The sequence below is a fragment of the Ranitomeya variabilis genome, chromosome 6 (genome assembly GCF_051348905.1).
Source record: "Ranitomeya variabilis isolate aRanVar5 chromosome 6, aRanVar5.hap1, whole genome shotgun sequence".
Classification (NCBI taxonomy): Eukaryota; Metazoa; Chordata; class Amphibia; order Anura; family Dendrobatidae; genus Ranitomeya; species Ranitomeya variabilis.
Window position 1 is genome coordinate 556,644,960 of NC_135237.1, and position 25,269 is coordinate 556,670,228.

The following is a 25,269-nucleotide window of genomic DNA, read 5'->3' on the forward strand; positions in this document are numbered from 1 at the left end:
CCCAACTCGCTACAGTCCTGACTTACACACCAGACAGACCCAAGTGTGGAACAATCCGTCAGGTAGGCGACCTGTCAGTGCGAAGGCCTCGCCCAGGGACTGGCGAGCATACAGGGTGGGGGAATGTAGGGGACAGGGACCTGGTGAGCTGTGCAGACGGGTGGAACCATTGTTGCCGGGAGTCGGGGTTCCGGGGGACGGATTTGAGGGGTGCATGGGAAGCCAGGCTCATGTGACAGGAGGAAGAGTGACGCAGGGAGAAGAGAGGATAAAAAGCAAAACGCGCGAAAGCAGGGGCAGAGAAGCGCGGGAAATCTCTGAGGAGAGGAAACTGCAGCGCAGTTGTTGTGAGTGTGCAGGCCGCAGTGAGACTTGCTGGAAGCAGGGGGAAAACGTGCAACAGACACTGCGGGCAACTACCAGAGCCCCCAAAAAGAGGCGCATTCGTCGTCAGCGACCCCCCAGGCAGAGGGGTAGTGCTGACCAGCTCAGGGACAGTATTACCGCGCTCCCTGAGAGCACCTTGCCAGAGAGTGCTACAGACTCGCATGGTTTCGTCTCAGCTGTGACTGATACTGATTATTCTCCTAATCCTCCTCAAAAAGACTCTTCTCTGGACTGGGAGGCTGTTACCTCGGATCAACGTCTGCCTGCAGGAGGGAACGCAGCACCGCAAAAGACATTCTGGACTCGACTCTACGCCTGGGCCCGTCGCCAGAAGACACCTCCTTCCTCCGCCATCAGGACTACGGCGTTGTCGGAGCCTCACCGTCAGGACTACATCGCTGAACCAGCACTGATAAGTGACCGTTGTTGACTTTATCTTAGTAGGGAGTCACTAGTGAGGCGCTGCCGCATTCTACGGGTATAGTTCAGGGCGGTCATATAGTAATTAGGATTTACTGCGAGATTGTGTTCTTGTATATAAGTTCCCTGCGTGGAAAAACGTTTGTCATCTTTTTGGTTGGAAGTTAAAAAGAAAGTTAAAAACGCTATTTGCTTTCTGGCTCCTATTTGTCCCTGCATCCTTCTTTACCTGCGGTCCCTACACATGTGCTAAAGTATCCATGTGCATAACAAATGCATTTGGAAGCAGAGAGGTCCAGTGATTATTTTGGGGTCTGTTTTATGCCAGTTTTTAGAAAAGAGATAATGTTCTGCACGCAGAACAGACCTCAAAATAATCAATGGAGCTCCTCAGCTTCTGTTTGCAACATTAATGCAACAGATCCTATTGGCACATAAATTCTATTTGTCTGTTCCACTAGTCAGGATATTGGCCCCTTCTTCGGCCTGCCACCTCCACCTTTGTAGTCATTTACTGACCAGCAGCCTCCTGCATAGATTGATGCACAAAGTACAGAAATCAGTGACTGCTCTGTCTATAAATACTAGGGCTACCTGAATTTATTCCCCACCAACTGAGTGTAGCATTCCTACCCCAGTGTTCCCCTGAGCTCATCCCTCTGACAGCATCTACGCCAACCACAATTGCCCTTGATAATAGTGCCATCTGCCCCATTCAATATTGTCTAGTCATAAGTGTTAGTCTTTATTCGCTGAGAGCTGCACAGACTTTCATACGGGATCTCTTTTTCTACCTATGCAGAGCGCATCAGTAGAGATGACATTGCCTTGCTACTGACCTCTGCATAGGCAGCAACCAAGATCACAAAGAGCACAGTGTAATCATTATGCATCTTGGTTGCTGCCTATAAACAGTGCAGCAGCTGATTATAATGTCATCTCTATTGCAGTGCTCTGCATAGGTACTGGAGTTGGCAGCTAGTGCTTTCTGGGTGCTGGATATTCTATGCTCCCGGGAGAAGCTGGACGCTCAGTGGAGATCCCCTGAGGGCTGATCCTGCAATTCTGGATCATATTCACTTGGGGAAGCCCAAAAGTTGGTGCTCCCTAAGAATTTGGCATCAGAGGTGGCATCAGAGGTACCGTAATTGACGCTGCTGTACCCCCCATTCTACTACACCATTGACCCCACAATAGACTGATAGCAGAATGTCCTACTTTTGAGTCCTTCATCAAGCAGCTGCAATCTGCCAGCAAACTTCGCAGCAAGTGTACAATTTCCCTGCAGTGCCTCCACAGGAGAAATGAAGCATTGCACAACCCTTGTAAAATATGGGCAGGGAAAGTCCTCCAGAAATAAGAGACTCTCTAAAGGGAACTGTAAAATGGCACAGTGATAGAGTTTTCCGTCACAGTGAGTCTCCAGGGGTGCAAAGGTGCAGAAAAACACAAACACAACTCAAAACCAGACTCGGGTCTGAGGATCCGCAAGATCAAAGACCCTCCAAATACAAAGTGATGGCGTACTCCACCAATATACCACCACTTTATAAGATGGGACTAACCCTTTTAACCCATTATCTACCAGTGTCCTTTTGTGGGACGCCTAATCTTTAGCTTCTAGCAACTAAGCTTTTATAATTTTTATAATTAGGTCCAATTTTTTGTGTTGTGTTTGTAAAATGAATGTTTTCAAAATAGGAAATCATGTCATTGTCATTTTTAATTGAATATTGGGACGCCCTTTTCTGAAAAATTGATACTTGAAAAATTTTTGAAAATTATGTTTCTGATTCATTAGGAACCAAATCATTAAAAATCTGTCATTAAAAAAAAAAAAAAATTAAAATTGCTAATATGGTAAGTAATGGGTTAAAGATCTCAGTTCAAAGACTGATGTTTTTGTTTTTTGCCAATAAATACAATATATATATATATTTTTTACAAATAAATAAGAAATAAAACATAAAAAAAGAAAGAAAAAAATCTAATACAAACTTTGTGTCAAGTGGTATAAATAGTGTAATAACAATAAGTAATTAAATAGAATAATGAAACACCCAGCAGCTTTCTCACCTGTTCTCCTTTGAGTCCTTCCATCTGGACCTAGAAAGAACAATATGTGGCCATTTTTAGACCAGACTTTTTTTTTTTACCTTTATTTATTGCAATTTTTATTTCTAAACTTAAAAAAATACATATTATATATTCTATACAAGGCAGAAAATGTAAATTTCTTATGTCCTTACAACACTTCCAGGCAATCCAGGGGACCCGACTTCACCCTTTTCTCCCTACAAAGAAAAAAAAAGAGAAATGTTACTGTTATGACAGGGTAGATCGATGGTGTATATCCTTACATAAAGGGTAACGTTATTCATCTATAAAATGAAATAAATAATACACACAACTAAAAAAAAAATGGAAAAATTAATAATTTATGAATTTACTTATTTAAACTCTTAGGAGAGATTTCCCGGAGATACCAGCCGCCATACTAGACTAATAAATATAGATCCGCCATTCAGAGATCCTGGCAGCCTAACCCAATGGAAGATGCAATGGAAACAATTACGGTTAGGTGGGGTATGGTGGTCTACCAGTGCAAGTGTGTTTTATACGCCGGCATATCTCCTAAGTCTTTGAAGCAAAAAATATTTCAGGAAAACGTTGGCATCTTTTTAGTCCTTTTTTGGCTTCTTTTTTAGTTTTTGCTCATTGTTGTGGCCTCTTTGCCTCTTTTTTTAAATTGTTTTTACAGACTAACGAGCAACTTCCAAATTAAAGCCAACAAAAGAATGGTCATGCCTCTCTTACAGTCACTTTACGACTCAGGGAACCAATCAGATCCCTTGGACAGTAACTTAAAACATACAGTATATGAGATATGTGAATGCAATGACCACTAAGGACCACCAGACATGTGCCATTGACGCTAGTTCTTCTCAATCTTCGAAGAAGACACGGAGGGATTGATGGAGGCATATAGAAAGACTCCTATGTGTTAAAAACTGGAAAATGAGGATTTTCTTTGAGATTTCTTTGATGTTATTAGAGCAAGATGTTGTCCTGGTTCTGACAAATATTCAGTCCCAAAGGGATTCATCTCTCTCTCCGTGCCCTCCTATACATGGTTGTGCCGTAATAAGGGACAGATAGGACACTTTTCTCCTTTGGGGATTAATGGCTGCCTACCTCGGGATGTGTGCCAAATGACTGCCCCTGTCCTGCATCCAAAACATGCAAACCTGGCTAACTTGATTATAACACTGATAAATGTCATAGCCCACCTACTGTATACTTTACCCCTAAAGAGAAGTCCTGACACATTCCCATCACCTTTACCCTCACCCTCATTATAACAACTCTATCCTTATTTGCTATAATACATAGTGATTTCAGCACTTTTTCATATATCCCAAAACTTTAGCGTTACATAGGCTGCCTGCTTTCTATCTGATGATAAATTATTTCCATTTTTTTTTTCAAGTAACAATTCATATGATAAACTGTGATTTCAATCCTGCTGTACGTCATATATTACACTACCATAGAAAAAATGCGATCAAAAATTCCCAACTAAGTATAATGAAAGATAATATAAATACTTTATTATAATCACATATAAAACATGGTATTACAGGTCAGGGAGGGAAGTATGAAAAAACAAACACAGAACATAATGTGCACTAGGAAACGGTCAGGGGTACAAGCATGTGGACCCAAGGAATGAAATTATAAAAATCTATGGACCCTAGGGACTACTATATCGACACCATAGCAGGAAGCATTACCCAATTATATAGTTATAGCCAAAACCTCAGCCAGAGGGTTAATGCTGTAAATGAAAACCATAATTACCTGCACAGGCAGAGAAACACTCCAGGTCCACAGCGTGTACCCACCCCAACGCACGTTTCGGCGAGATACGCCTTTTTCAAGGGGTAACAAGTGAAGGGACATGACGCTCTTAAAATAGGAACCATCCACCAATCACTGCCAAATGTCGCAGCTGAATCAAATCCATCAACCAAAGGAGTGACATCATGACTACATGCATGCGCTGTGTTGTCATGGTAAAAAACGGCAATGCCCACAGTACACAGCGTGTCTGCATAGGTAGGACAACGCCGACCTTACCACTCAATGTGCTGCAACTGCCAACGCCAGGATGCGTCCACCCCTGATGACGCGTACATCACCCAGGCAACGCGGGGCGCCGAGCGGCGCCGGCGTCTGACGTCAGCAGGGAGGGACTGAGTCATATATGTGCAGTATATATCATTATCCATATAGTAAATGTTTATGCGTAGATGAAAGTGGCACTGCCATGGGGTTCACACTCACCCTGTCTCCTTTCAGCCCCTTTAGCCCTGGTAATCCGATGGTGCCTTTTATACCCTGAAATATACAAGATGATCATAAGTTAGTGATCAACATTGGTCCGTATATTTCATAAATACAAGAAAATCATGATTATGAGTATTTATCTGAAATTAAAAAATGCATAATTATTTTGTGAACACATTAATTTGATAAGAATGGATAACATCACCACTCACCTCCTTTCCTTCTGGACCTGGCTTTCCAGGAAACCCGTCAATACCTCTGTCACCCTGAAAAATAAAAAACATAAATTATGTAAAGGTTAAATAGAAAATAAGAAAACAAAAATAGGTTGTAATTATTAAATCGATGTGGATCCAATCCAAACATTGAGACACCTATAAATCACCAGAAAAGGGCTGTTATATCACCCGTTCTCCCTAGAAGGTAGTGAAGAACAGCTTGTTGTCTTGTGCTTTGCCTCCTTCATCAGATTATGAAAGGAATGGAAGGGTGCGCAATCATCCGGCTGCTGTGAAGTTGGCTCGTGTTCTTAAGGTACCGTCACATTAAGCGACGCTGCAGCGATAGCGACAACGATGCCGATCGCTGCAGCGTCGCTGTTTGATCGCTGGAGAGCTGTCACACAGACCGCTCTCCAGCGACCAACGATGCCGAGGTCCCCGGGTAACCAGGGTAAACATCGGGTTGCTAAGCGCAGGGCCGCGCTTAGTAACCCGATGTTTACCCTGGTTACCAGCGTAAAAGTTAAAAAAACAAACAGTACATGCTCACCTGCGCGTCCCCCAGCTTCTGCTTCCTGACACTGACTGAGCTCCGGCCCTAACAGCACAGCGGCTTTCACTTTCACTTTAGGGCCGGCGCTCAAGTCAGTGTCAGGAAGCAGACGCTGGGGGAGGTATGACGCTGGGTGAGTATGTACTGTTTGTTTTTTTTACTTTTACGCTGGTAACCAGGGTAAACATTGGGTTACTAAGCGCGGCCCTGCGCTTGGTAACCCGATGTTTACCCTGGTTACCAGTGTAAAACATCGCTGGTATCGTTGCTTTTGGTGTCAAACACAACGATACACGGCGATCGGACGACCAAATAAAGTTCTGGACTTTATTCAGCGACCAGCGACATCACAGCAGGATCCTGATCGCTGCTGCGTGTCAAACGAAACGATATCGCTAGCCAGGACGCTGCAACGTCACGGATCGCTAGCGATATCGTTTAGTGTGACGGTACCTTTAGGGTCAGCTCAGAACAAGGGTATAATGAAACACAAATGTCTCCATTTCTTGTAACTGGTGAGGATCTCAATCAAAAATATTAATAAAATGAATTTCCTCTTCAAATTTGCCCAATGTAAAATTTGTAACAACGCCCACCCACCTCTCCCAGTGCGATTTATACAAGTGGGGACCTTTTAATTTGAGAGTGGGTTCTTTTCAACCCCATCAGGCACCCCTAACCCAGACACAAATGCTTTGTACCCATGAATACAATTGTGAAATTTTAAGGGAACCTGAAATATGAACCCTTCATTTTAAGAGCACCTTCTAATTTGAAGTAGAGAGTGACCACTAAGTGTCCCCAACATGGGACCTTCCTCCCTAAGGAAGCTGAAAGTGATCATTGAGACATTTCCTTGCAACCAAGCCTCATTGATCCCTCCTTATAAGAAACTAGGGAGCACTGTTCACCTCTTCATGTCCCCTAATGGGACTTATTCTTTGAGTTTTGTCAAGAAACTAGTCCCATCCCTAATCTGAAGGAAGCCTCACCAATGATAAATAGTAACCATAGCATGATGCCAGATCACCAGGGTTGAGCATTTCCAGTTACGTGAAATTGAATTAGGTCTCATGAAATTGCATTTGCGCGTTGTTTGTAATCAGAATTTATAATGAATGACTTCTGGGCAGCCTGTAAATATATTCAATCAGCTTCATTATTAATTAAGCCTCCCGGATGCTGAAATAGCATTGTGCTATTCCAAGTGGACATCTTTCCAATAGAAGAGCCAAAAACAGACATGGCTGCATCCCGTAAATTGGAAACTATTCTTATGACCCTATAAAACAACGGACAAGGACATTTTGTGGCTATGATGGGACAATAGTACTAGTTAAAACATGACTGTGGACCAACTTTGGACAACAAAAACAAGCCTAAAGATTCGTATTCCACTACTTAGGGATACAAAGTTTGACTGTAGAATTTTCTGCTCCGGAATAAACCATCCGGCAAAAATCTTACAGAGAGAACAAAGGTTATTTTCTCCTATATTCCTTCCAATTTGGATAGAGAGGTGACCAAGGAGATGGGGCTTTAATAAGAGGGTAAAGAGAGTGTTGTGCTTGTTCTCTTTTGGAAGTAGAGAAATGGCGGGAGAGCAGTCAGATGTCTTATAGCCAAAGACAAGTTGGAGAAGAAGGTTTATGAAAAAGGCAGAGGAACTATAAGAAAGTGTAACTCAATAAACAAGCATGGATCTACTGTATGGTAAGATGGCACGGGCTTCCTGAAATGTGCTGGTAAGAGGGAGAAAGTGGACTCTAGTCACCCTCTTACCAATATGTTGCCATAATGTTGGGCTAGATCACCTTCTCCACTCTTCGGAAATTTTATTTATTTGCTATTCTTTTGTTGGTCTCATTGTCTATGAACAATACTATATAATATATTGTTTTATTCTTCCATTGCACCAACATGGTGTACGATGTTTTAGGGGATATGCAAGGAATCTTTAGGTAAATGTGGTGAGAGGTTTTATTGTGTGTTCATTTCATTGCTGTTTTGTGTGTTGAGACTGTTGAGTCCTGCCAATGATGAAGTGGCCCATATTGACAGCGAAGCGCCCGATAGATAGGGGTAAGTATGTCAGTAATATTAACTGTGTGTGTCTGGGTGGGGAGAGAACCAAGATTATGGATGAGCTGATTTCCAGCCACTTTGTGTCAGTTGCAGAGAGCATGTAAAGCGAACAGGAATGAGCAAGGAGATCACCTCTGTGACTGTCCTAGGAGGAGAACAAGAGCCTGGAGGACAATGAGAGCGAGGAGCCACAGTGAACTGGAGCGAGAGTGAGTCTCACCGAGAATCTGAACAACTGGGTCAATGAAAGAGAGACTACAAACATCAGACGTCCGGTGTGCACCTGGAGCAGCCTGCGAGTTCAGGATTGCCCTGGGGTAACTGCAAAGAAGTGTTTGTTGATGGTTTTAATCTGCTGAGAGGCAGGTGGAGTTCTGGAGCTGACACCAGCTGTGGTCCTTTTCTTCATATAACCCACCAGTGGTTGTGATAAATGAGAATCGCTGGCATAGTGTCTCATGTAGTCCAGGAAATACAGCAGAGCACATCACGTCCTACTCTCAGGTTCTAATACTAGAGGTTAGGACCATCCTGAATTTGGGTTCACCTTGACGCTGGTGTGATGGCTTTCACACCTCTATATTCAGTGCCAGTCACAGTATAACCTCTAGATATAGTGCCAGTCACAAGATAGCCTCTATATACTTTGCCAGTCACAGTATAGCCTCTATATACAGTGCCAGTCACAGTACAACCTCTACTTTCAGTGTCAGTCACAGGAAGGAGTTAACTGACAACTGAATTCTCTCTGCCAGGTAAAGTGTCAGAAAGTGACAAATGTAAAATGCATGAAGGTCAGGGCTCCATTCTCAGAATATCGAAGGCAAAAACTAATTCCCAACCTCAGTGATGTGTGATCGCACAATTAAAGGAACTGTCTAGTCCTCGTAGCCGGAGCCGTCCAGCCGCACGACGCTTCCTACACTCGTCCTCGGAGGTGTCCGCCGATCACTGGAGCAGTGATTGAAGCTCAGAGACTTCCAGACATCTGAATTAGCACAGATTTCAGGAAGACTATCTCCGCCATTTCTTACGTTACTTTTCGAATGAGTTTGTAGCAGCGGACTGAGCGGCGTTCTAAGACCAAGGCGCGAGGAGTTAATGACTTATTGATATTTCATAAGGAGCCTTTAATTCTATTATTGTATTTTTAATAATGGAAAAGATAAATCGGCGAAGTGAAATGAACTCAGCGATGCGATTATGTTAATTCATTGGAAGCTCCGAGTTCATCGACGTTCGTGAGCGTAATTATACCGTACAGATGGAGCGGGGATGAAATTCTCATGTGTTGTTTTTTTAACTCTTAGTTCAGATATTGCAATATGGTGATCTGTGTCCCTATACAAGGCTGGTGAGGGGTAAAAAACTTGGCAATTGCCCAGGTCCCTCCATCTTCAATGAGACCCCAAGGACTGGATCCCATGAAGTCACTTGCTGGTCAGCAGCTACTCCGTGGACCCAACCCCGAGATGAAGGCCAGATAATAGGATGCATGCCACAAAGCAGATTTCAGATGCTAGTTATTGGGTGTAATGGAGTAATGACCTATTGTGTAAATCAGATCCGCGAATCACAATAGGTGATGTCACAGCTCACCTCCACCTCCTGTATAATGACTGAAAACACCTCTATATACAGTAGATAACACAGGATCCACCATTCACAATAGGTTATGTCACAGCTCACCTCCTCCTCCTGTACAATGACCGATAACACCTCTATATACAGTAGATAACACAGGATCCAGCATTCACAATAGGTGATATCACAGCTCACCTCCTCCTCCTGTACAATGACTGATAACACCTCTATATATAGTAGATAATACAGGATCCACCATTCACAATAGGTGATGTCACAGCTCACCTCCTCCTCCTGTAAAATGACTGGTAACACCTCTATATACAGCAGATTACACAGGATCCACCATTCACAATAGATGATGACACAGCTCACCTCCTCCTGTACAATGACTGATAACACCTGTATATACAGTATATAACACAGGATCCACCATTCACAATAGGTGATGTCACAGTGCAGCGCCCCAGAGTCCTGGTCGTTGCAGTACTGGAGCTCCGCCGCTAAGGGGGGCAATGGTACGTCTGATGGCACTGAAGGAGTTCTTCTGACCAGGTATCACAGTCACCAATACATTTCACAGTCTGGCCTCCAGGGGGAGCTAAGGGTACTATACATTAGGCCACTCCTCACATACTGGTAAAACTGGGGGTTAGATAGGAAGTTAGATCAGAAAGCTGACTGGGTTGGAACCAGGCAACACCTTGTGGCAGAGGGTGTTGTAGGGGAAGATTCGGAGGGGTCCCTGTCAGGGGTGGGATCCTGACAGAGGCCTAGCAACCAGAGAGAACGTTACGGGACCGCGCCTGCACGATATAGCGGCGGTACCCCAAGAAAGGACAAGAAGCGAGGTTTATTGTGCTGAGTGAGAAACGAGATCAACGCAACAAGGAGAAATACCAGTAGGAGTCGTGCTGTAAGACGAGGCAACATCCTACTGAGGCGCATAACCGGTGGCCGGAACGCCGAGGAAGTATAGAGCTCCAAGCCAAACTTCAAACCTACGGCAGGACAGTCAGTTAGAGGTGGGCTGTCTCACCCAATTGACCTAGGAAGACACAGGGGGGTAACAACAGGAGTGGGGCTACGCTAGAGTCCCGGAAGAGCTCCGAGCCTCCCCGTCATACGGGTGCGTCCTAACCATAAGATCTGGGGGACGTGGAAGAACATCAGAATTGAGTTGTGAGGGAACACGAGAAACAGACACAACAGTTGTGGGGACTATCCCGTGGTGCTTAGCAGGGAAGGACCACAACACACAAGCGCTAGACGGTAGGCACAGATTTCCACCTGCAAAGGGAACTCTGGAGGTGCCATCGGACCGGCCAGGCTTGCGCAGCCCGGTTAACCGTATTCCGGATTGAGGACCCTGAAGCCTTCAGTAAAGAGGTAAAGAGACTGCAACCTGGTGTCCTCGTTATTTACTGCGACCGGCACTTCACCGCACCATAAGATCATCACCTTATCCTCACCTTTCATTGTGCGCCCCTCAGCAGGGTCACGGACCGGGTCTAGCCACCGTGACAACCCCAGAACAGAGACTCAGTGGCCCGGTACCGGGTACCCCTCGGCCCTGCGGCAGTGGGGGCGCTGCAACAGCTCACCTCCTCCTCCTGTACAATGACTGATCACACCTCTTTATACAGTAGATAACACAGGATCCACCATTCACAATAGGTGATGTCACAGCTCACTTCCTCCTCCTGTACAATGACAGATAACACCTCTATATACAGTAGATAACACAGGATCCACCATTCACAATAGGTGATGTCACAGCTCACCTCCTCCTCCTGTACAATGACTGATAACACCTCTATATACAGTAGATAACACAGGATCCATCATTCACCATAGGTGATGTCACAGCTCACCTCCTCCTCCTCCTGTACAATGACTGGTAACACCTCTACAGTTGTGGCCAAAAGTATTGACACCCCTGCAATTCTGTCAGATAATACTCAGTTAATACTCAGTTTCTTCCTGAAAATGATTGCAAACACAAATTCTCTGGTATTATTATCTTCATTTAATTTGTCTTAAATGAAAAAACACAAAAGAATTGTCCTAAAGCCAAATTGGATATAATTCCACACCAAACATAAAAAAGGGGGTGGACAAAAGTATTGGCACTGTTGGAAAAATCATGTGATGCTTCTCTAATTAGTGTAATTAACAGCACCTGTAAATTACCTGTGGCACCTAACAGGTGTTGGCAATAACTAAATCACACTTGCAGCCGGTTGACATGGATTAAAGTTGACTCGACCTCTGTCCTGTGTCCTTGTGTGTACCACATTGAGCATGGAGAAAAGAAAGAAGACCAAAGAACTGTCTGAGGACTTGAGAAACCAAATTGTGAGGAAGCATGAGCAATCTCAAGGCTACAAGTCCATCTCCAAAGACCTGAATGTTCCTGTGTCCACCGTGCGCAGTGTCATCAAGAAGTTTAAAGCCCATGGCACTGTGGCTAACCTCCCTAGATGTGGAAGGAAAAGAAAAATTGACAAGAGATTTCAACGCAAGATTGTGCGGATGTTGGATAAAGAACCTCGACTAACATCCAAACAAGTTCAAGCTGCCCTGCAGTCCGAGGGTACAACAGTGTCAACCCTTACTATCCGTCGGCGTCTGAATGAAAAGGGACTGTGTGGTAGGAGACCCAGGAAGACCCCACTTCTTACCCCGAGACGCAAAAAAGCAAGGCTGGAGTTTGCCAAAACTTACCTGAAAAAGCCTAAAACGGGGAAAATGAAAGGGTTTGCAGGAGATTTCTGGAAATCTCAGTTTTTGCTTGTGCTGTAAAATGCTGTAAACTTCTTATTTGCAGAAGAAAAAGTTGCAAAAATTCTGCATATGAACATGGTGAAAAGCTGCTTTTCAAAGTGCCGGCAAAACATGAGATTTCCGAAATCTCCTGCAGGCGCTTGTTTGTTATACAGTAGATAACACAGGATCCACCATTCACAATAGGTGATGTCACAGCTCACCTCCTCCTGTACAGTGACTGATAACACCTCTATGTACTCCAGATAACACAGGATCCACCATTCACAATAGGTGATGTCACAGCTCACCTCCTCCTCCTGTTCAATGACCGATAACACCTCTATATACAGTAGATAACACAGGATCCACCATTCACAATAGATGATGTCACAGCTCACCTCCTCCTCCCTTCGCCTTGACCTTTCCCAGATTAGAGCATGCTTAGATGATGCATTTTTACCAACAAATATGGTCTGTATCAGTCTATTGCTGCTAACATCTATGTGAAGAGCTGGATATAGGAGTCCAATATTATTAGACCTAGGACCAGTGTGGACATTGCAAGACGCGATCATAGATGGAGATCAAAAGTTTTTATGGGATAATCTAAGCATAACACCCTGAATGAAACAATAGTTCATGTTCAGATGACTCTTTCCCTTCAAGCATACATTTCTGTAATTCTGCAGCGATACAGCAGATAAAGGACGGTTCATCCTATGACTCAGACCTCGCTGACGGTGGATTCTGCACCGGAGGAGGCATCGATAATGGACAGGGCACAGCTGTATGCTGACGAGGAACGTATTCACGCCTACCCAGGAGAGAAGCAGGGGAGCTGGTAATTCTGACTTTTTCTTCACCACAAATTATCTATTCTCAGAACATTCCATTTTTAGCTCTGGAAAATGAAAGCAATAACTGTTGCCTTTTCCTAAGATTCCCTCCATTTGTACAACTTTTGCAATTAGAATTAAAAAGAAATAAAAATAAATTAAATCAATATATTGACAATTAAAATAAAAATTCTTGTTATGTATATATCAGGGTGATAATTGTTTAATCACAAGAGTTTAAATGCTAAGAAAAAAAAATCTAGTTCTAAGTTGATATTTCAGGGAAATAATACAATTCTGTCTTTTTGCAGCCACCACTAGAGGGAGCATATTCAGGACTTATAAGCTGTATTCTGTGTGAAGTGAGCTCCTCTAGTGGTGGCTGCAGGTTGTCAGATTTCTATCTATAGCAAATACGCTGAGAATTTGGAGCTTTGTAAAGGACAAACACACATTGCTCTGATCATTAACTATATACAATGGGGAATATTAGTATTTGATACACTGCTACAATTTGATACATTTCCATTTTCCTCTGTCCTGGTTTGGTGATGTCATTGCACTGTGTCGGGACTCTGATGTCCTCTATGTGCACCAGTGCCTCAGTTATTGCATTATCCTACTGTGGCTGAGAGCAGTAGTGCAGACAGATCAACTAATTTGCCTCCCCGCTGGACTCGTCAGGATCCAGGAAAAGGTGAGTATATGACCTTTTTTGTATCTTAAAACTTTTTTTTTCTGACTGTGGGTGCATCATACATTGACTTAGACCCTTGAACATTTTAGGGGCTACTGTGGGGGGCTCTCAAAGTGTGAGGGATATTATACAGAGTAGGAGCTAATGTGGGAGCCATCATATAGTGTAGGGACTATTTTTGGGGGTCTGAAACAGTATGGTTGCTAATGTGGAGGCCAATATACAACTTTGTGATTAATGTGGGGGCCATTATATAATGTGGAGGCTACTATGGGGGACTTCACACAGTATGGGAGCTAATGTGGGGGCCCTGAAAGTGGGGACTAGTGTGAGGGCTGTCATAAAGTGTGGAGACAACTGTGAGAGCTGTCATAAAGTGTGGGGTCTACTGTGAGGGACGTCATAAAATGTGGAGACTACTGTGAGGGCCTTCATAAAGCGTTGGGCCTACTGTGAGTGCCATCATAAAGTGTGAGGAGTACTGTGAGGGCCATCATAAAGTGTGGAGACTTCTGTGAGGGCTTCATAAAGTGTGGAGACTTCTGTGAGGGCTTCATAAAGTGTGGAGACTACTGTGAAGGCTGTCATACAATGTAGGGACTATTATGAGGGCCATCATAAAGTGTGGAGACTACTGTGAGGGCCATCATAAAATGTGGGGATTACTGTGAGGGCCTTAATAAGGTGTGGAGACTACTGTGAGGCAGGGTCGGCGTTTGGCACAGGCAGACTAGGCAGACGCCTGGGGCCCCCACCTACAAGGGGGCCCCCTGCATGTCCAACCCCTGTATGAAGTGCCCAGAGGGTTTTCAGCAGTGAATAATGCTGTGCATTGCTCTGTAGTCACAGAACGTGTCTCCCAAACCCCCCTGGAGACCCCCTCAGTGCAGTGATTTACTCATGTGGTTCGGAGCTCTGTGCTGTTTGCTGTAGGATCAGGTTTCACAGTCACATACAGCAGGGATCAGCATAGGCTCTGACCAGTCACTAAATCACTGCTTGTAACCTGACAGGGCGACCTGCTGTCAATACTGTCTGGATGACACAAGGCAGGAATATTGTCTGCTGAATCAGGGCATTTATTATATAGAAATAAATGAATTCCCACATGAAACAATAAGGGTAAACTATACACATATATAGTACAGGTGTGCATAGGAATCAGCGTTTTTGGTGCATTTTTTTGCAGCCAAAACATGCTCTCTTGGCAATAATAACACTGCTTTCAAAGCACCCATTTTTTAGGGTATGTGCAGAGGATCCGGAAATGGCAGCCCTTTACATGCAGCGGACATGTGCGGTGTCCAATGTGCTGCCATGTTTTGAACACAGGTGATTCCGTGTGTGTTCATTGATCTGTGCAGAATCATCGCGTCCTATACATTGCAGGGGTTAGATTTCTCTTCCGGAGACTCGCGTCTGCGCCAGATAAATTGACATGCTGCAGCCTGGACAGACGCGCCCCATGTCCGTCTCTGCGGGTGAGGTGCGGGTGTCGGTGCGCACATAGTAGAGATGGAATTTCTTGAAATCCCATCCACTACACTGTAACATCTGGCCGCTGCGGGTTGGACGCTGCACAAGTACACAGCAGCCGACCTGCAGCGTTTACTGATTGTGGGCACACACCCTTAGAGCTTTTGCTGTTTGTTTTTTACAGTATGCATTTGTTACAGTACATGTTTAATAAAGTTAGTGTTATTCACAAAAAACGCAGCGAAAAACAACGTTGCAACATTTGTAGCATTTTTTTAACTGTTTCATTGCTTTCTACGGGTGAAAAAAATTGCTGAAAGCGACACGCTGCAGATTTAAAAAACGCTGCAGTTGTGAAATTCGGTCAGGGGAAAATGAAAGGGTTTGCAGGAGATTTCTGGAAATCTCAGTTTTTGCTTGTGCTCTAAAATGCTGTAAACTTCTTATTTGCAGAAGAAAAAGCTGCAAAAATTCTGCATATGAACATAGTGAAAAGTTGCTTTTCAAAGTGCCGGCAAAACATGAGATTTCCGAAATCTCCTGCAGGCGCTTGTTTGTTTTCTGACTGGATTTCAGAACTGTAGCGCTTTTTAAATCTGTAGCGGGTCACTTCTTTCAGTGTTTTCACATATAGAAAGCAATGAAAGAATAAAAAAGCTGCAGATATTGCAACAGCATTTTTCACTGCAATTTTTTAAGTGGTTTTGGTGAATTAAACTATTAGGTCAGTATTTGTAATGCAGAAACAGCAGTGGAGCAATGAGGCTATGTGCACATGTTGCGGAATCTGCCGTGGATTTTTCCACGCAGATTCCTAAAAATCTGCAGGTAAAACACAGAGCGGATTTACGGCGGAATTACCGCGTTTTTTGTGCGGTTTTCAACAACGTTTTTACCCCTGCGGATTCCTATTATGGAGCAGGTGTAAAACGCTGCGGAATCCGCACAAAGAATTCACGAGCTGCAGAAAATACAACGCAGCGTTTCCACGTGGTATTTTCCGCAGCATGTGTACGGCGGATTTTGTTTTCCATACGTTTACATGGTGCTGTACAACGCATGGAAAACTGCTGTGAATTCACAGCAAAATCCGCAGCGTGTGCACATGCCCTGAGAAACACGTCACCACTTCTGTATTTACCACCCTCCTGGTTTTGGCTTACACATACTGATGTGAAATACTGACCAAATACTGATCGTATGAATGTGGTCTTAAACATACTGTAGACAAAGCAAACATCCTCACTCCAAAAAAAAGCTGAAAAAAGTGTGAAGGACACCACAAAACAAGCTGAAAAACAGGGGTTTTGAACGCAACGTTTTTACTGCTAATAGAAAAGGTTTTGGCTACTGAAAAAAATGCTGCATGTGAATATAGTCTTAGTCTGAAACGCTATGTCTGTGGTGTTACATAGGACTGCATGTGATATATACTAAATTATCTGTACTCAGAGAGTTATCACTGTGTTATCTGTGGTGTTAACAAAAAATTAAGAGGGGGTTGGGGGCAACTCTTTGTCTTGGGGCTTGGGCCCCCAATCTTTTCTGACCCTAGCAACGCCCCTGCATACAGCTAATTGCGGCAGACCTGTTGACCGATATAAGGCCCCTAAATATGGGGGCCACAGTGTGAGCACTGGCTCCAGGCCCCTCCACCAACTGTATCCGCATCCTGCTCATGTATTGTAACCTAAATGTTTGTGTGATTTTACAATGTCAACATTTGGGGCCCCACTTTAAATTTTTGCCTAGGGCCCCACTTTGTCTAAAACCGGCCCTGCTGTGAGGGATGTCATAAAGTGTGAGGACTACTGTGAAGGCTGTCATACAATGTGGGGACTATTATGAGGGCCATCATAAAGTGTAGGGAGTACTGTGAATAATAATAATAATAATAATAATAATAATTTTATTTATATAGCGCCAACATATTCCGCAGCGCTTTACAACTTATAGAGGGGACTTATACAGACAACAGACATTACAGCATAACAGAAATCACAGTTCAAAACAGATACCAGGAGGAATGAGGGCCCTGCTGCTCGCAAGCTACAATCTATGAGGAAAAGGGGAGACACGAGAGGTGGATGGTAACAATTGCTTTAGTTATTTGGACCAGCCATAGTGTAAGGCTCGGGTGTTCATGTAAAGCTGCATGAACCAGTTAACTGCCTAAGTATGTAACAGTACAGACACAGAGGCTATTAACTGCATAAAGTGTATGAGAACATGATGGAGGAACGTGATTATGTTGTTGTTTTTTATTAATAGGCCACACAGGGATAATTAGGTTAATGCGTTGAGGCGGTAGGCCAATCTGAACAAATGAGTTTTTAGTGCACGCTTAAAACTGTGGGGATTGGGGATTAATTGTATTAACCTAGGTAATGCATTCCAAAGAATCGGCGCAGCACGTGTAAAGTCTTGGAGACGGGAGTGGGAGGTTCTGATTATTGAGGATGCTAACCTGAGGTCATTAGCAGAGCGGAGGGCACGGGTAGCGTGGTAGACTGAGACCAGAGAGGAGATGTAGGGTGGTGCTGAGCCATGGAGTGCTTTGTGGATGAGGGTAGTAGTTTTGTACTGGATTCTGGATTGGATGGGTAGCCAGTGTAATGACTGGCACAAGGTAGAGGCATCGGTGTAACGGTTGGCGAGGAATATGATCCTGGCAGCAGCATTCAGGACAGATTGGAGCGGGGAGAGTCTGGTAAAAGGTAGGCCAATTAGTAGAGAGTTACAATAGTCCAGACGAGAATGAATAAGTGAGACAGTAAGAGTTTTTGCAGAGTCGAAAGTAAGAAAAGGGCGAATTCTGGAAATGTTTTTGAGATGCAGATAAGAAGAGCGAGCCAGTGATCGGATGTGGGGGGTGAATGAAAGCTCGGAATCAAGGATAACCCCAAGGCAGCGGGCATGTTGCTTTGGAGTAATGATGGAACCGCACACAGAGATGGCAATGTCGGGCAAAGGTAGGTTTGTAGAGGGAGAGAACACGAGGAGTTCAGTTTTTGACAGGTTCAGTTTCAGATAGAGGGAGGACATGATGTTAGAGACAGCGGTAAGACAATCACTGGTGTTTTCTAAAAAGGTCGGCGTGATAACAGGAGAAGAGGTATATAATTGGGTGTCGTCAGCATAGAGATGGTACTGGAACCCAAATCTACTGATTGTTTGTCCAATAGGGGCAGTTATACAAAGAGAAGAGGAGGGGGCCTAGGACTGATCCTTGAGGAACCCCAACAGTAAGGGGAAGGTGAGAGGAGGAGGAACCAGCAAAACAAATAGTGAAGGATCGGCCAGAGAGATAGGAGGAGAACCAAGAGAGAACGGTGTCCTTGAGGCCGATGGAGCGGAGCATAGTGAGGAGGAGCTGATGATCCACAGTGTCGAATGCTGCGGAGAGATCCAAGAGAATTAGCATGGAATAGTGACCATTAGATTTAGCTGTTAGTAGGTCATTAGAGACTTTAGTGAGGGCAGTTTCAGTAGAGTGTAAAGAGCGGAAACCAGATTGAAGAGGGTCGAGAAGAGAATTATCTGAGAGATAGCGGGTAAGACGGGAGTGGACCAGGCGTTCCAGGAGTTTAGAGATGAAGGGAAGATTAGAGACAGGTCTATAATTAGCGGCACAATTTTGATCGAGGGAGGGCTTTTTAAGTAGTGGATGTATGATGGCATGCTTAAATGAGGAGGGAAAAATACCGGAAGTGAGGGAAAGGTTGAATATTTTTGTTAGGTGAGAGGTGACAGCCGGGGAAAGGGACTGGAGGAGATGCGACGGAATGGGGTCGCTGGTGCAAGTGGTCGGGCGAGAAGATGCAAGGAGCCTGCTTACTTCTTCTTCTGTAACTGGTTCAAAGTCAGAGAGTGAACTAGATGCAGTGGGGGAGGGAGGACAGTGCTTGGTATGAAGAGATTGGGAAATGATTTCATAAAGTGTTGATACTACTGTGAGAGCCATCATAAAGTGTGGGGTCTACTGTGAGGGCTATCAAAGTGTGGAGACTACTGTGTGGGCCTTCATAAAGTGTGGAGACTTCTGTGAGGGTTGTCATAAAGTGTGGAGACTTCTGTGAGGGCTGTCATACAATGTGGGGACTATTATGAGGGCCATCATAAAGTGTAGGGAGTACTGTGAAGGTCGTCATAAAGTGTTGATACTACTGTGAGAGCCATCATAAAGTGTGGGGTCTACTGTGAGGGCTATCAAAGTGTGGAGACTACTGTGTGGGCCTTCATAAAGTGTGGAGACTTCTGTGAGGGTTGTCATAAAGTGTGGAGACTTCTGTGAGGGCTGTCATAAAGTGTGGGAGTACTGTGAAGATCGTCATAAAGTGTGGGGACTACTGTGTGGGCCATCAAAGAGTGGGAACTACTGTGATAGCCATCATAAAGTGTGGAGATTACTGTGAGAGCCATCATAAAGTGTGGAGACTACTGTGAGGGCTGTCATACAGTGAGGACTACTGTGAGAGCCATCATAAAGTGTGAGGGGTACTATGAGGGCCGTCATAAAGTGAGGACTACTGTGTGAGCCATCATAAAGTGTGGGGACTACTGTGAGGGCCGTCATAAAGTGTGGAGATTACTGTGAGAGCCATCATAAAGTGTGGGGACTACTGTGAGGGCCGTCATACAATGTGGGGACTACTGTGAAGGCCGTCGTAAAGGGTGGGGACTATTGTGGGTGACATTACTAAAGAGATTTTCCACTACTTGTTTCAGCCCCTTTCGTTAGACTCTTCCTAACCCTTTTCTATTGCACTTTTAGTACCTGCCCCGCTCCTGTGAGCTCATCTCTCTGTGGGTCACATATCCTTCTGTTTTGATTCCAGCTCTGCCTCTTCCAATATGTGGACCGGAATCAGCCGAACAGAGCAGGGCACGTCACTGGTGGGGGCTACGCCTCGGTGAGTGATAGCGGTCTCAGCAGCATGCTCCGATCAGACTTACCGGAGCAGAGCAGGTAATAAAAGTGTATTGGGAAAGTGTTAGCTAGAAAGAGTCAGGACAAATGAAAGAGGGTTAAATTATTAGTGTAAAACCTCTTTAAATATTAAGTGGGGACTCAAGCCTCATTGCGATAGGGGCACTCCGAGTCCCGTGACCATCAAACAGGTGCACATGGGGCATTATTATATTCTAGGGGATAAATGTGGACACTTGCACAGGGCATTAATATTTCTAGGGGGCAGTTTTACCATCTGGAGGGTATTTTACACTCAGATGTTTTGCTGAGCCCCTAGGTAGGCCTCTGAAGGGGGAAAAAAAGGGGAGCCAAGTTCTTGATTCTGAAAACCTCTGGGACTAACACTAAACTAACAATTATCACCTTTCCCATGGATGTGGGAGCTGTGGCACCCTCAAGAACTCGGTGCCACTGTATAGCAGTGAAAAAGCTTTTTCCCACTGGTTAAAGTAATTAGGATTGTGAGATCCCACCTATCGAAGGTATGTCATCAACTATTATAACATTAACACCACTTTAAAAGTATTTTCTCATGAAGACGACCCCTGCTTATATGCCTTATTTAGGGTGAATGGGCTTCATAATGGAGCTATTACTCAGAGAAGAAAGTGATCAACGAAGTAATAATTGAGATAATTATAATAATCTAAAATATAATAATAACAGTTGGGTTAATTCACTTTGCAGCTTTTTATATTTGATTATTTGCTGTAATTACAAGTTTCCCTTGTGTCCACTAGAGGGCAGTAGTGATCTATGAAATCCATTGATCGTTTCTTACTGGCGCTCTATTATAAGACTATATGTACTAATGAACTCCAACATTTGGGCAATACCATGGAGTTGTGTTCTTCCACCGTTAACTCTTTAAAGTCATGTCGTTATACTGAAAAGCGTCATAAAAATCCATTTCCGAAAGGAGATTCTGAAAAGTTTGGACTCCATAGCCATGCGATGCAGTTGTGTCCGAGGTTCATTAGCCATGCTGTATGCAAGGAGAACTGCAGGGAGCTTCATCCATTTGTAGTCGTGATGTATCCACGGCCCGAGGCGGTACAAGTTCAGACGCGGAACATTGCCGCAGGCCGCTGACAATGAGATCATATGATTAAATGAGTTCTGCAAAGTGGAGGAGACGCCGGAATACGGCCTGTACCACAATAGCTAATGATCCGCTAGGCAGCCATCATTTATGCTGACACTGGAGGACCATTACTCTCTGCTACAAATGTAACCAGGAAATATAAAGAGAAGCCAACATATACAAAAAAAGTAAAAATGGCCGGAGAGAAAATCTGAAAATCATTTTGCAGTATCTTCATTCTAATTGCTGAGATACCATAAATTAAAACTACGGGGCAGAGCTGCACTACTGAGACATACTGCGGGAAATATGTCCCCTTTTGACTTTTGTCATTGTCACGCTGTAGTACTGAGGGTTAATGCACAGTAACACAGACTCCACTAGATGGCAACAGAGTGGAGAGTGAGCTGAATATCCTGCTATGAAGCAGACCCACAGTAATACAGCGAAGCTACCACTAGGTGGCAGCAGAGTAGTCAGAGAGCGAGTCAATACCAAGAGCTAACGCAGTATCAAAGGGAAAACCTAGGAGCAGAGTCAGACGAGAGCAAAAGATCAGTACCGGTCAGTAGCAGAGATGCCAAAAGGGAGAGACAGAATCAAGTCAGAGCCAAGCTAAAGTCAATAACGGGGAATCCAAACACACCAGGGAAAAGGAGCAGGAATGGGTAGGTGGAAGGTTGCAAACAGGTTGCAGCACCAAGATATAGCAGCCCGAACACAGGAACGAGGCAGGGAAAGTTAACCCCTGACATGATCAGACCGGGAAAGGAAAGACAAAACCAAAACCCGGCCTGGATCATGACAGTCAGGTTCTTTGTTAGAAACCTTAGTTGGAGCTTAAAAAAAGTCTCCCCCCAAAATTCGACTTAAAGGGGATGTCCAATTTTCGGAACGATCAATTTTTTTTAACGTCAATGCATGTAATTGGGGCTAAAAAATATTTTTGCATTTGAGTTTTATTAAAAATGTTGCATCATTTCCCTTCTATACCCTGCACCAGTGTTGCACTGTCTATTGGTGGCTGCAAAATGAGTTAACTGTTAATTTATCATTCAGAACGCAATGATGTTCTGATGGAGAGCTTGTAACTTTTTTTTATCTGTCTTTTTCGGACCTTCTCTCAGCTGATTTCTACCTTAAAAAATGAAAAAAAAGTTATGCCTCTTGGAAGAAAGGGGAGGAAATAAAATTAAAGCTCAAAATAGGAAGGCGTTAATACATTATTGTTGCAATACCACTCCAGACCACTTGGTGCGCTGTTAGGAACAATGGAAAACAATGAATGATTATACATCGTTATGTAACATAACACTTATATTGTTACTGTAAAAATATTTATTGCAACATTTGACATTTTTCTGCTTTGCTTAGTGCAGAAAAAAAAAAGAAATGATACTAATGGATGTGACTTATGAATGTAACATGTGTGGTGCACTGTGTTCTTTCCATTGGGGCCAATTATATCTGTGCACATAATTCACCCTTTTTACCTCGTAAGGTCACAAGCTAATTTGTAAAATTGGATAAAATTATGTCTATAAATCAGCGATCATTTACATAAAAATTTCCATCCAGGATTTAAGGTTTCCTCTTTCTCCGTCAATCCATCGCCCTCCCTAATGAATACGTATAAGACAATAATACTGCATTAAATTGTATTAATGCACCGACCGCGGATAATTCTATTTGCAGAGAGTTATTTCCCAGGTGTCTATAACCCTGCAGGGGCCCCGGCGCGTCCAGATCTCCATTTCTATTCTTCCCGATGATAATGGTCTTTCCGTAGTCCCATTATAACGGATGGAGGTGTTCACATACTTTAGGCCGTTTTCCGCTCATATTGTTTAATGAGAAATGAAAATGTATCAGCGAAATTCGAAGCGGCGGCTGCGGCGGCGGGGACGGCGTAATGCATATAAAGACTAATCAGATTGACTGCTTTATTACATATTTCAGTGTCGCCTAACGGTCTCCCTGCAGATTCACAATCGTTTATTGGGGAGTGAAGCCGGTGTTGCGGCGTAATTAGGTCTGGAGAAACGAAGGTTTCGAAAAAAATATGTATATAGAACGCTCTAAAAATAGAGCGCGGGTGATAAGTGGTCGTGATCAAAAGTAATTAGCCTGGTGATGTGTTACATAAGACAGAGGGGAAACGGACAGGATTCTCTAGGAATTGAGATCCTCAGATGGACCAGTCATAATAAATACTTGTTTGTTTGTTTTTTTTAACGAACCAGTCTAATAAAGGGGTCATCCCATAAACAACATATCCACAGGACAGGTGATACATGTGTGATCGCTGTATGGTCTGACCACTGAACTGGAGAAAGGTGACATCAAAGTTTTCTGTGTGAATAAAACAAATGAGAGCATGTGCGACCACTGCTCTGTTCGCCATGGTAGTGGTGGTCGCACATGCTCAGTGCTGCTCCCTCCACTGTCTATAAGAATGGTGGTCACACATGCTCGGTACACATGCTCAGTACTGCTCACTACATTGCTTATAAAAGTGAGGGTCGCTCATGCTCAGTATCGCTCCCTTCACTGTTTATAAGAGTGGGGGGTCGCACATCCTCACTACCATTCCCGTCACTGTCTATAAGAGTGGTGGTCACTAGTGATGAGCGAGTGTGCTCATTACTCGAGTTTTCCGAGCATGCACTGGTGTTCTCCGAGTATTTTGGGTGTACTTGTAGATTATGTTTGTGTCGGTGCAGCTGCATGATTTGCGACTGCTAGACAGCCTGAATATATGTGGGGATTCCTGTTGTGAATTCCGTTTTCGGGCTCCCTCCTGTGGTCATGAATGGTACTTTGTTGAGTTCTGTTCGTGGGCTCCCTCTGGTGGCTGTGAGTGATACTGCTGCTCTTTAGCTGGTTCCCAGCTGCCTTGTTTTCTGCTTTGCTGGCTTCCTATTTAACTCCACCTAGATCTTTACTTGTTGCCAGCTGTCGTTGTTTTCAGTACTGGTTCTGATCTCTCTGGGACTTCTCTGGTGATCTGTCTCCTTCAGGAGAAGCTAAGTTCATGCGAGTTCATTTTTGCTCATTGCTTTGGAAAATGTTTCTCAGTACATGATTAGTTCAGTCCAGCTTGCTTATATGCTATTTTCTTGCTTGCTGGAAGTTCTGGGGCGCAGAGTTGCGCCCTCACATCGTGAGTCGGTGTGAGGGTCTTTTTGTATTCTCTGCGTGGATATTTTGTAGTATTTTATGCTGACCGCACAGTTCCCTTGCTATCTTCTTACTATTTAGGATTAGCGGGCCTCTTTTGCTAAAACCTGTTTTCATTCCTATGTTTGTATTTTTCCTCTTAACTCACCGTTATTATTTGTGGGGGGCTTACTTACTTTGGGAAAATTTCTCTGAGGCAAGGGAGGCTTTGTTTCTCTCTAGGGGTAGCTAGCTCTCCGGCTGTGAAGAGGCATCAAGGGAGAGATAGGAACGCTCCACGGCTGCTTCTAGTGTGTGTGATAGGATCAGGGTTGCGGTCAGTAAAGTTCCCACATCCCCAGAACTTGTCCTATATTTTTGGTTTAACTATCAGGTCATTTCAAGTGTTCCTAACCACCAGGTCCATAACAGTACAGCTGGCCCAAAAGTGTTAATGCATCGCAAAAGAGGGATAAGAGAAGTTCTGAGCTCTTTTTTTTTTCTTTGCTGTGTGTTTTGCCTCTCTCCTCCCCTTAATCTCTGGGTGGTTCAGGACTCAGCTGCAGATATGGACATTCAAAGTCTGTCCTCTAGTGTGGATCATCTCACTGCAAGGGTACAAGGCATTCAGGATTATGTGATTCGGAATCCTATGTTAGATCCTAGAATACCAATT

General features: G+C 44.0%; 1 protein-coding gene across 1 annotated transcript in view; it reads right to left on the reverse strand.

Moving 5' to 3' along the window:
• Positions 1-25,269, reverse strand: part of COL22A1 (collagen type XXII alpha 1 chain) — a 528,277-nt gene that overhangs the window by 233,404 nt on the left and 269,604 nt on the right. The window contains exons 19-22 of the mRNA XM_077271275.1: positions 5,370-5,423; positions 5,155-5,208; positions 3,057-3,101; positions 2,884-2,913 (exon numbers count right to left, since the gene is read on the reverse strand). Coding sequence (XP_077127390.1) covers positions 2,884-2,913; positions 3,057-3,101; positions 5,155-5,208; positions 5,370-5,423 — 183 coding nt within the window. The remainder of the gene's footprint in view (positions 1-2,883; positions 2,914-3,056; positions 3,102-5,154; positions 5,209-5,369; positions 5,424-25,269) is intronic.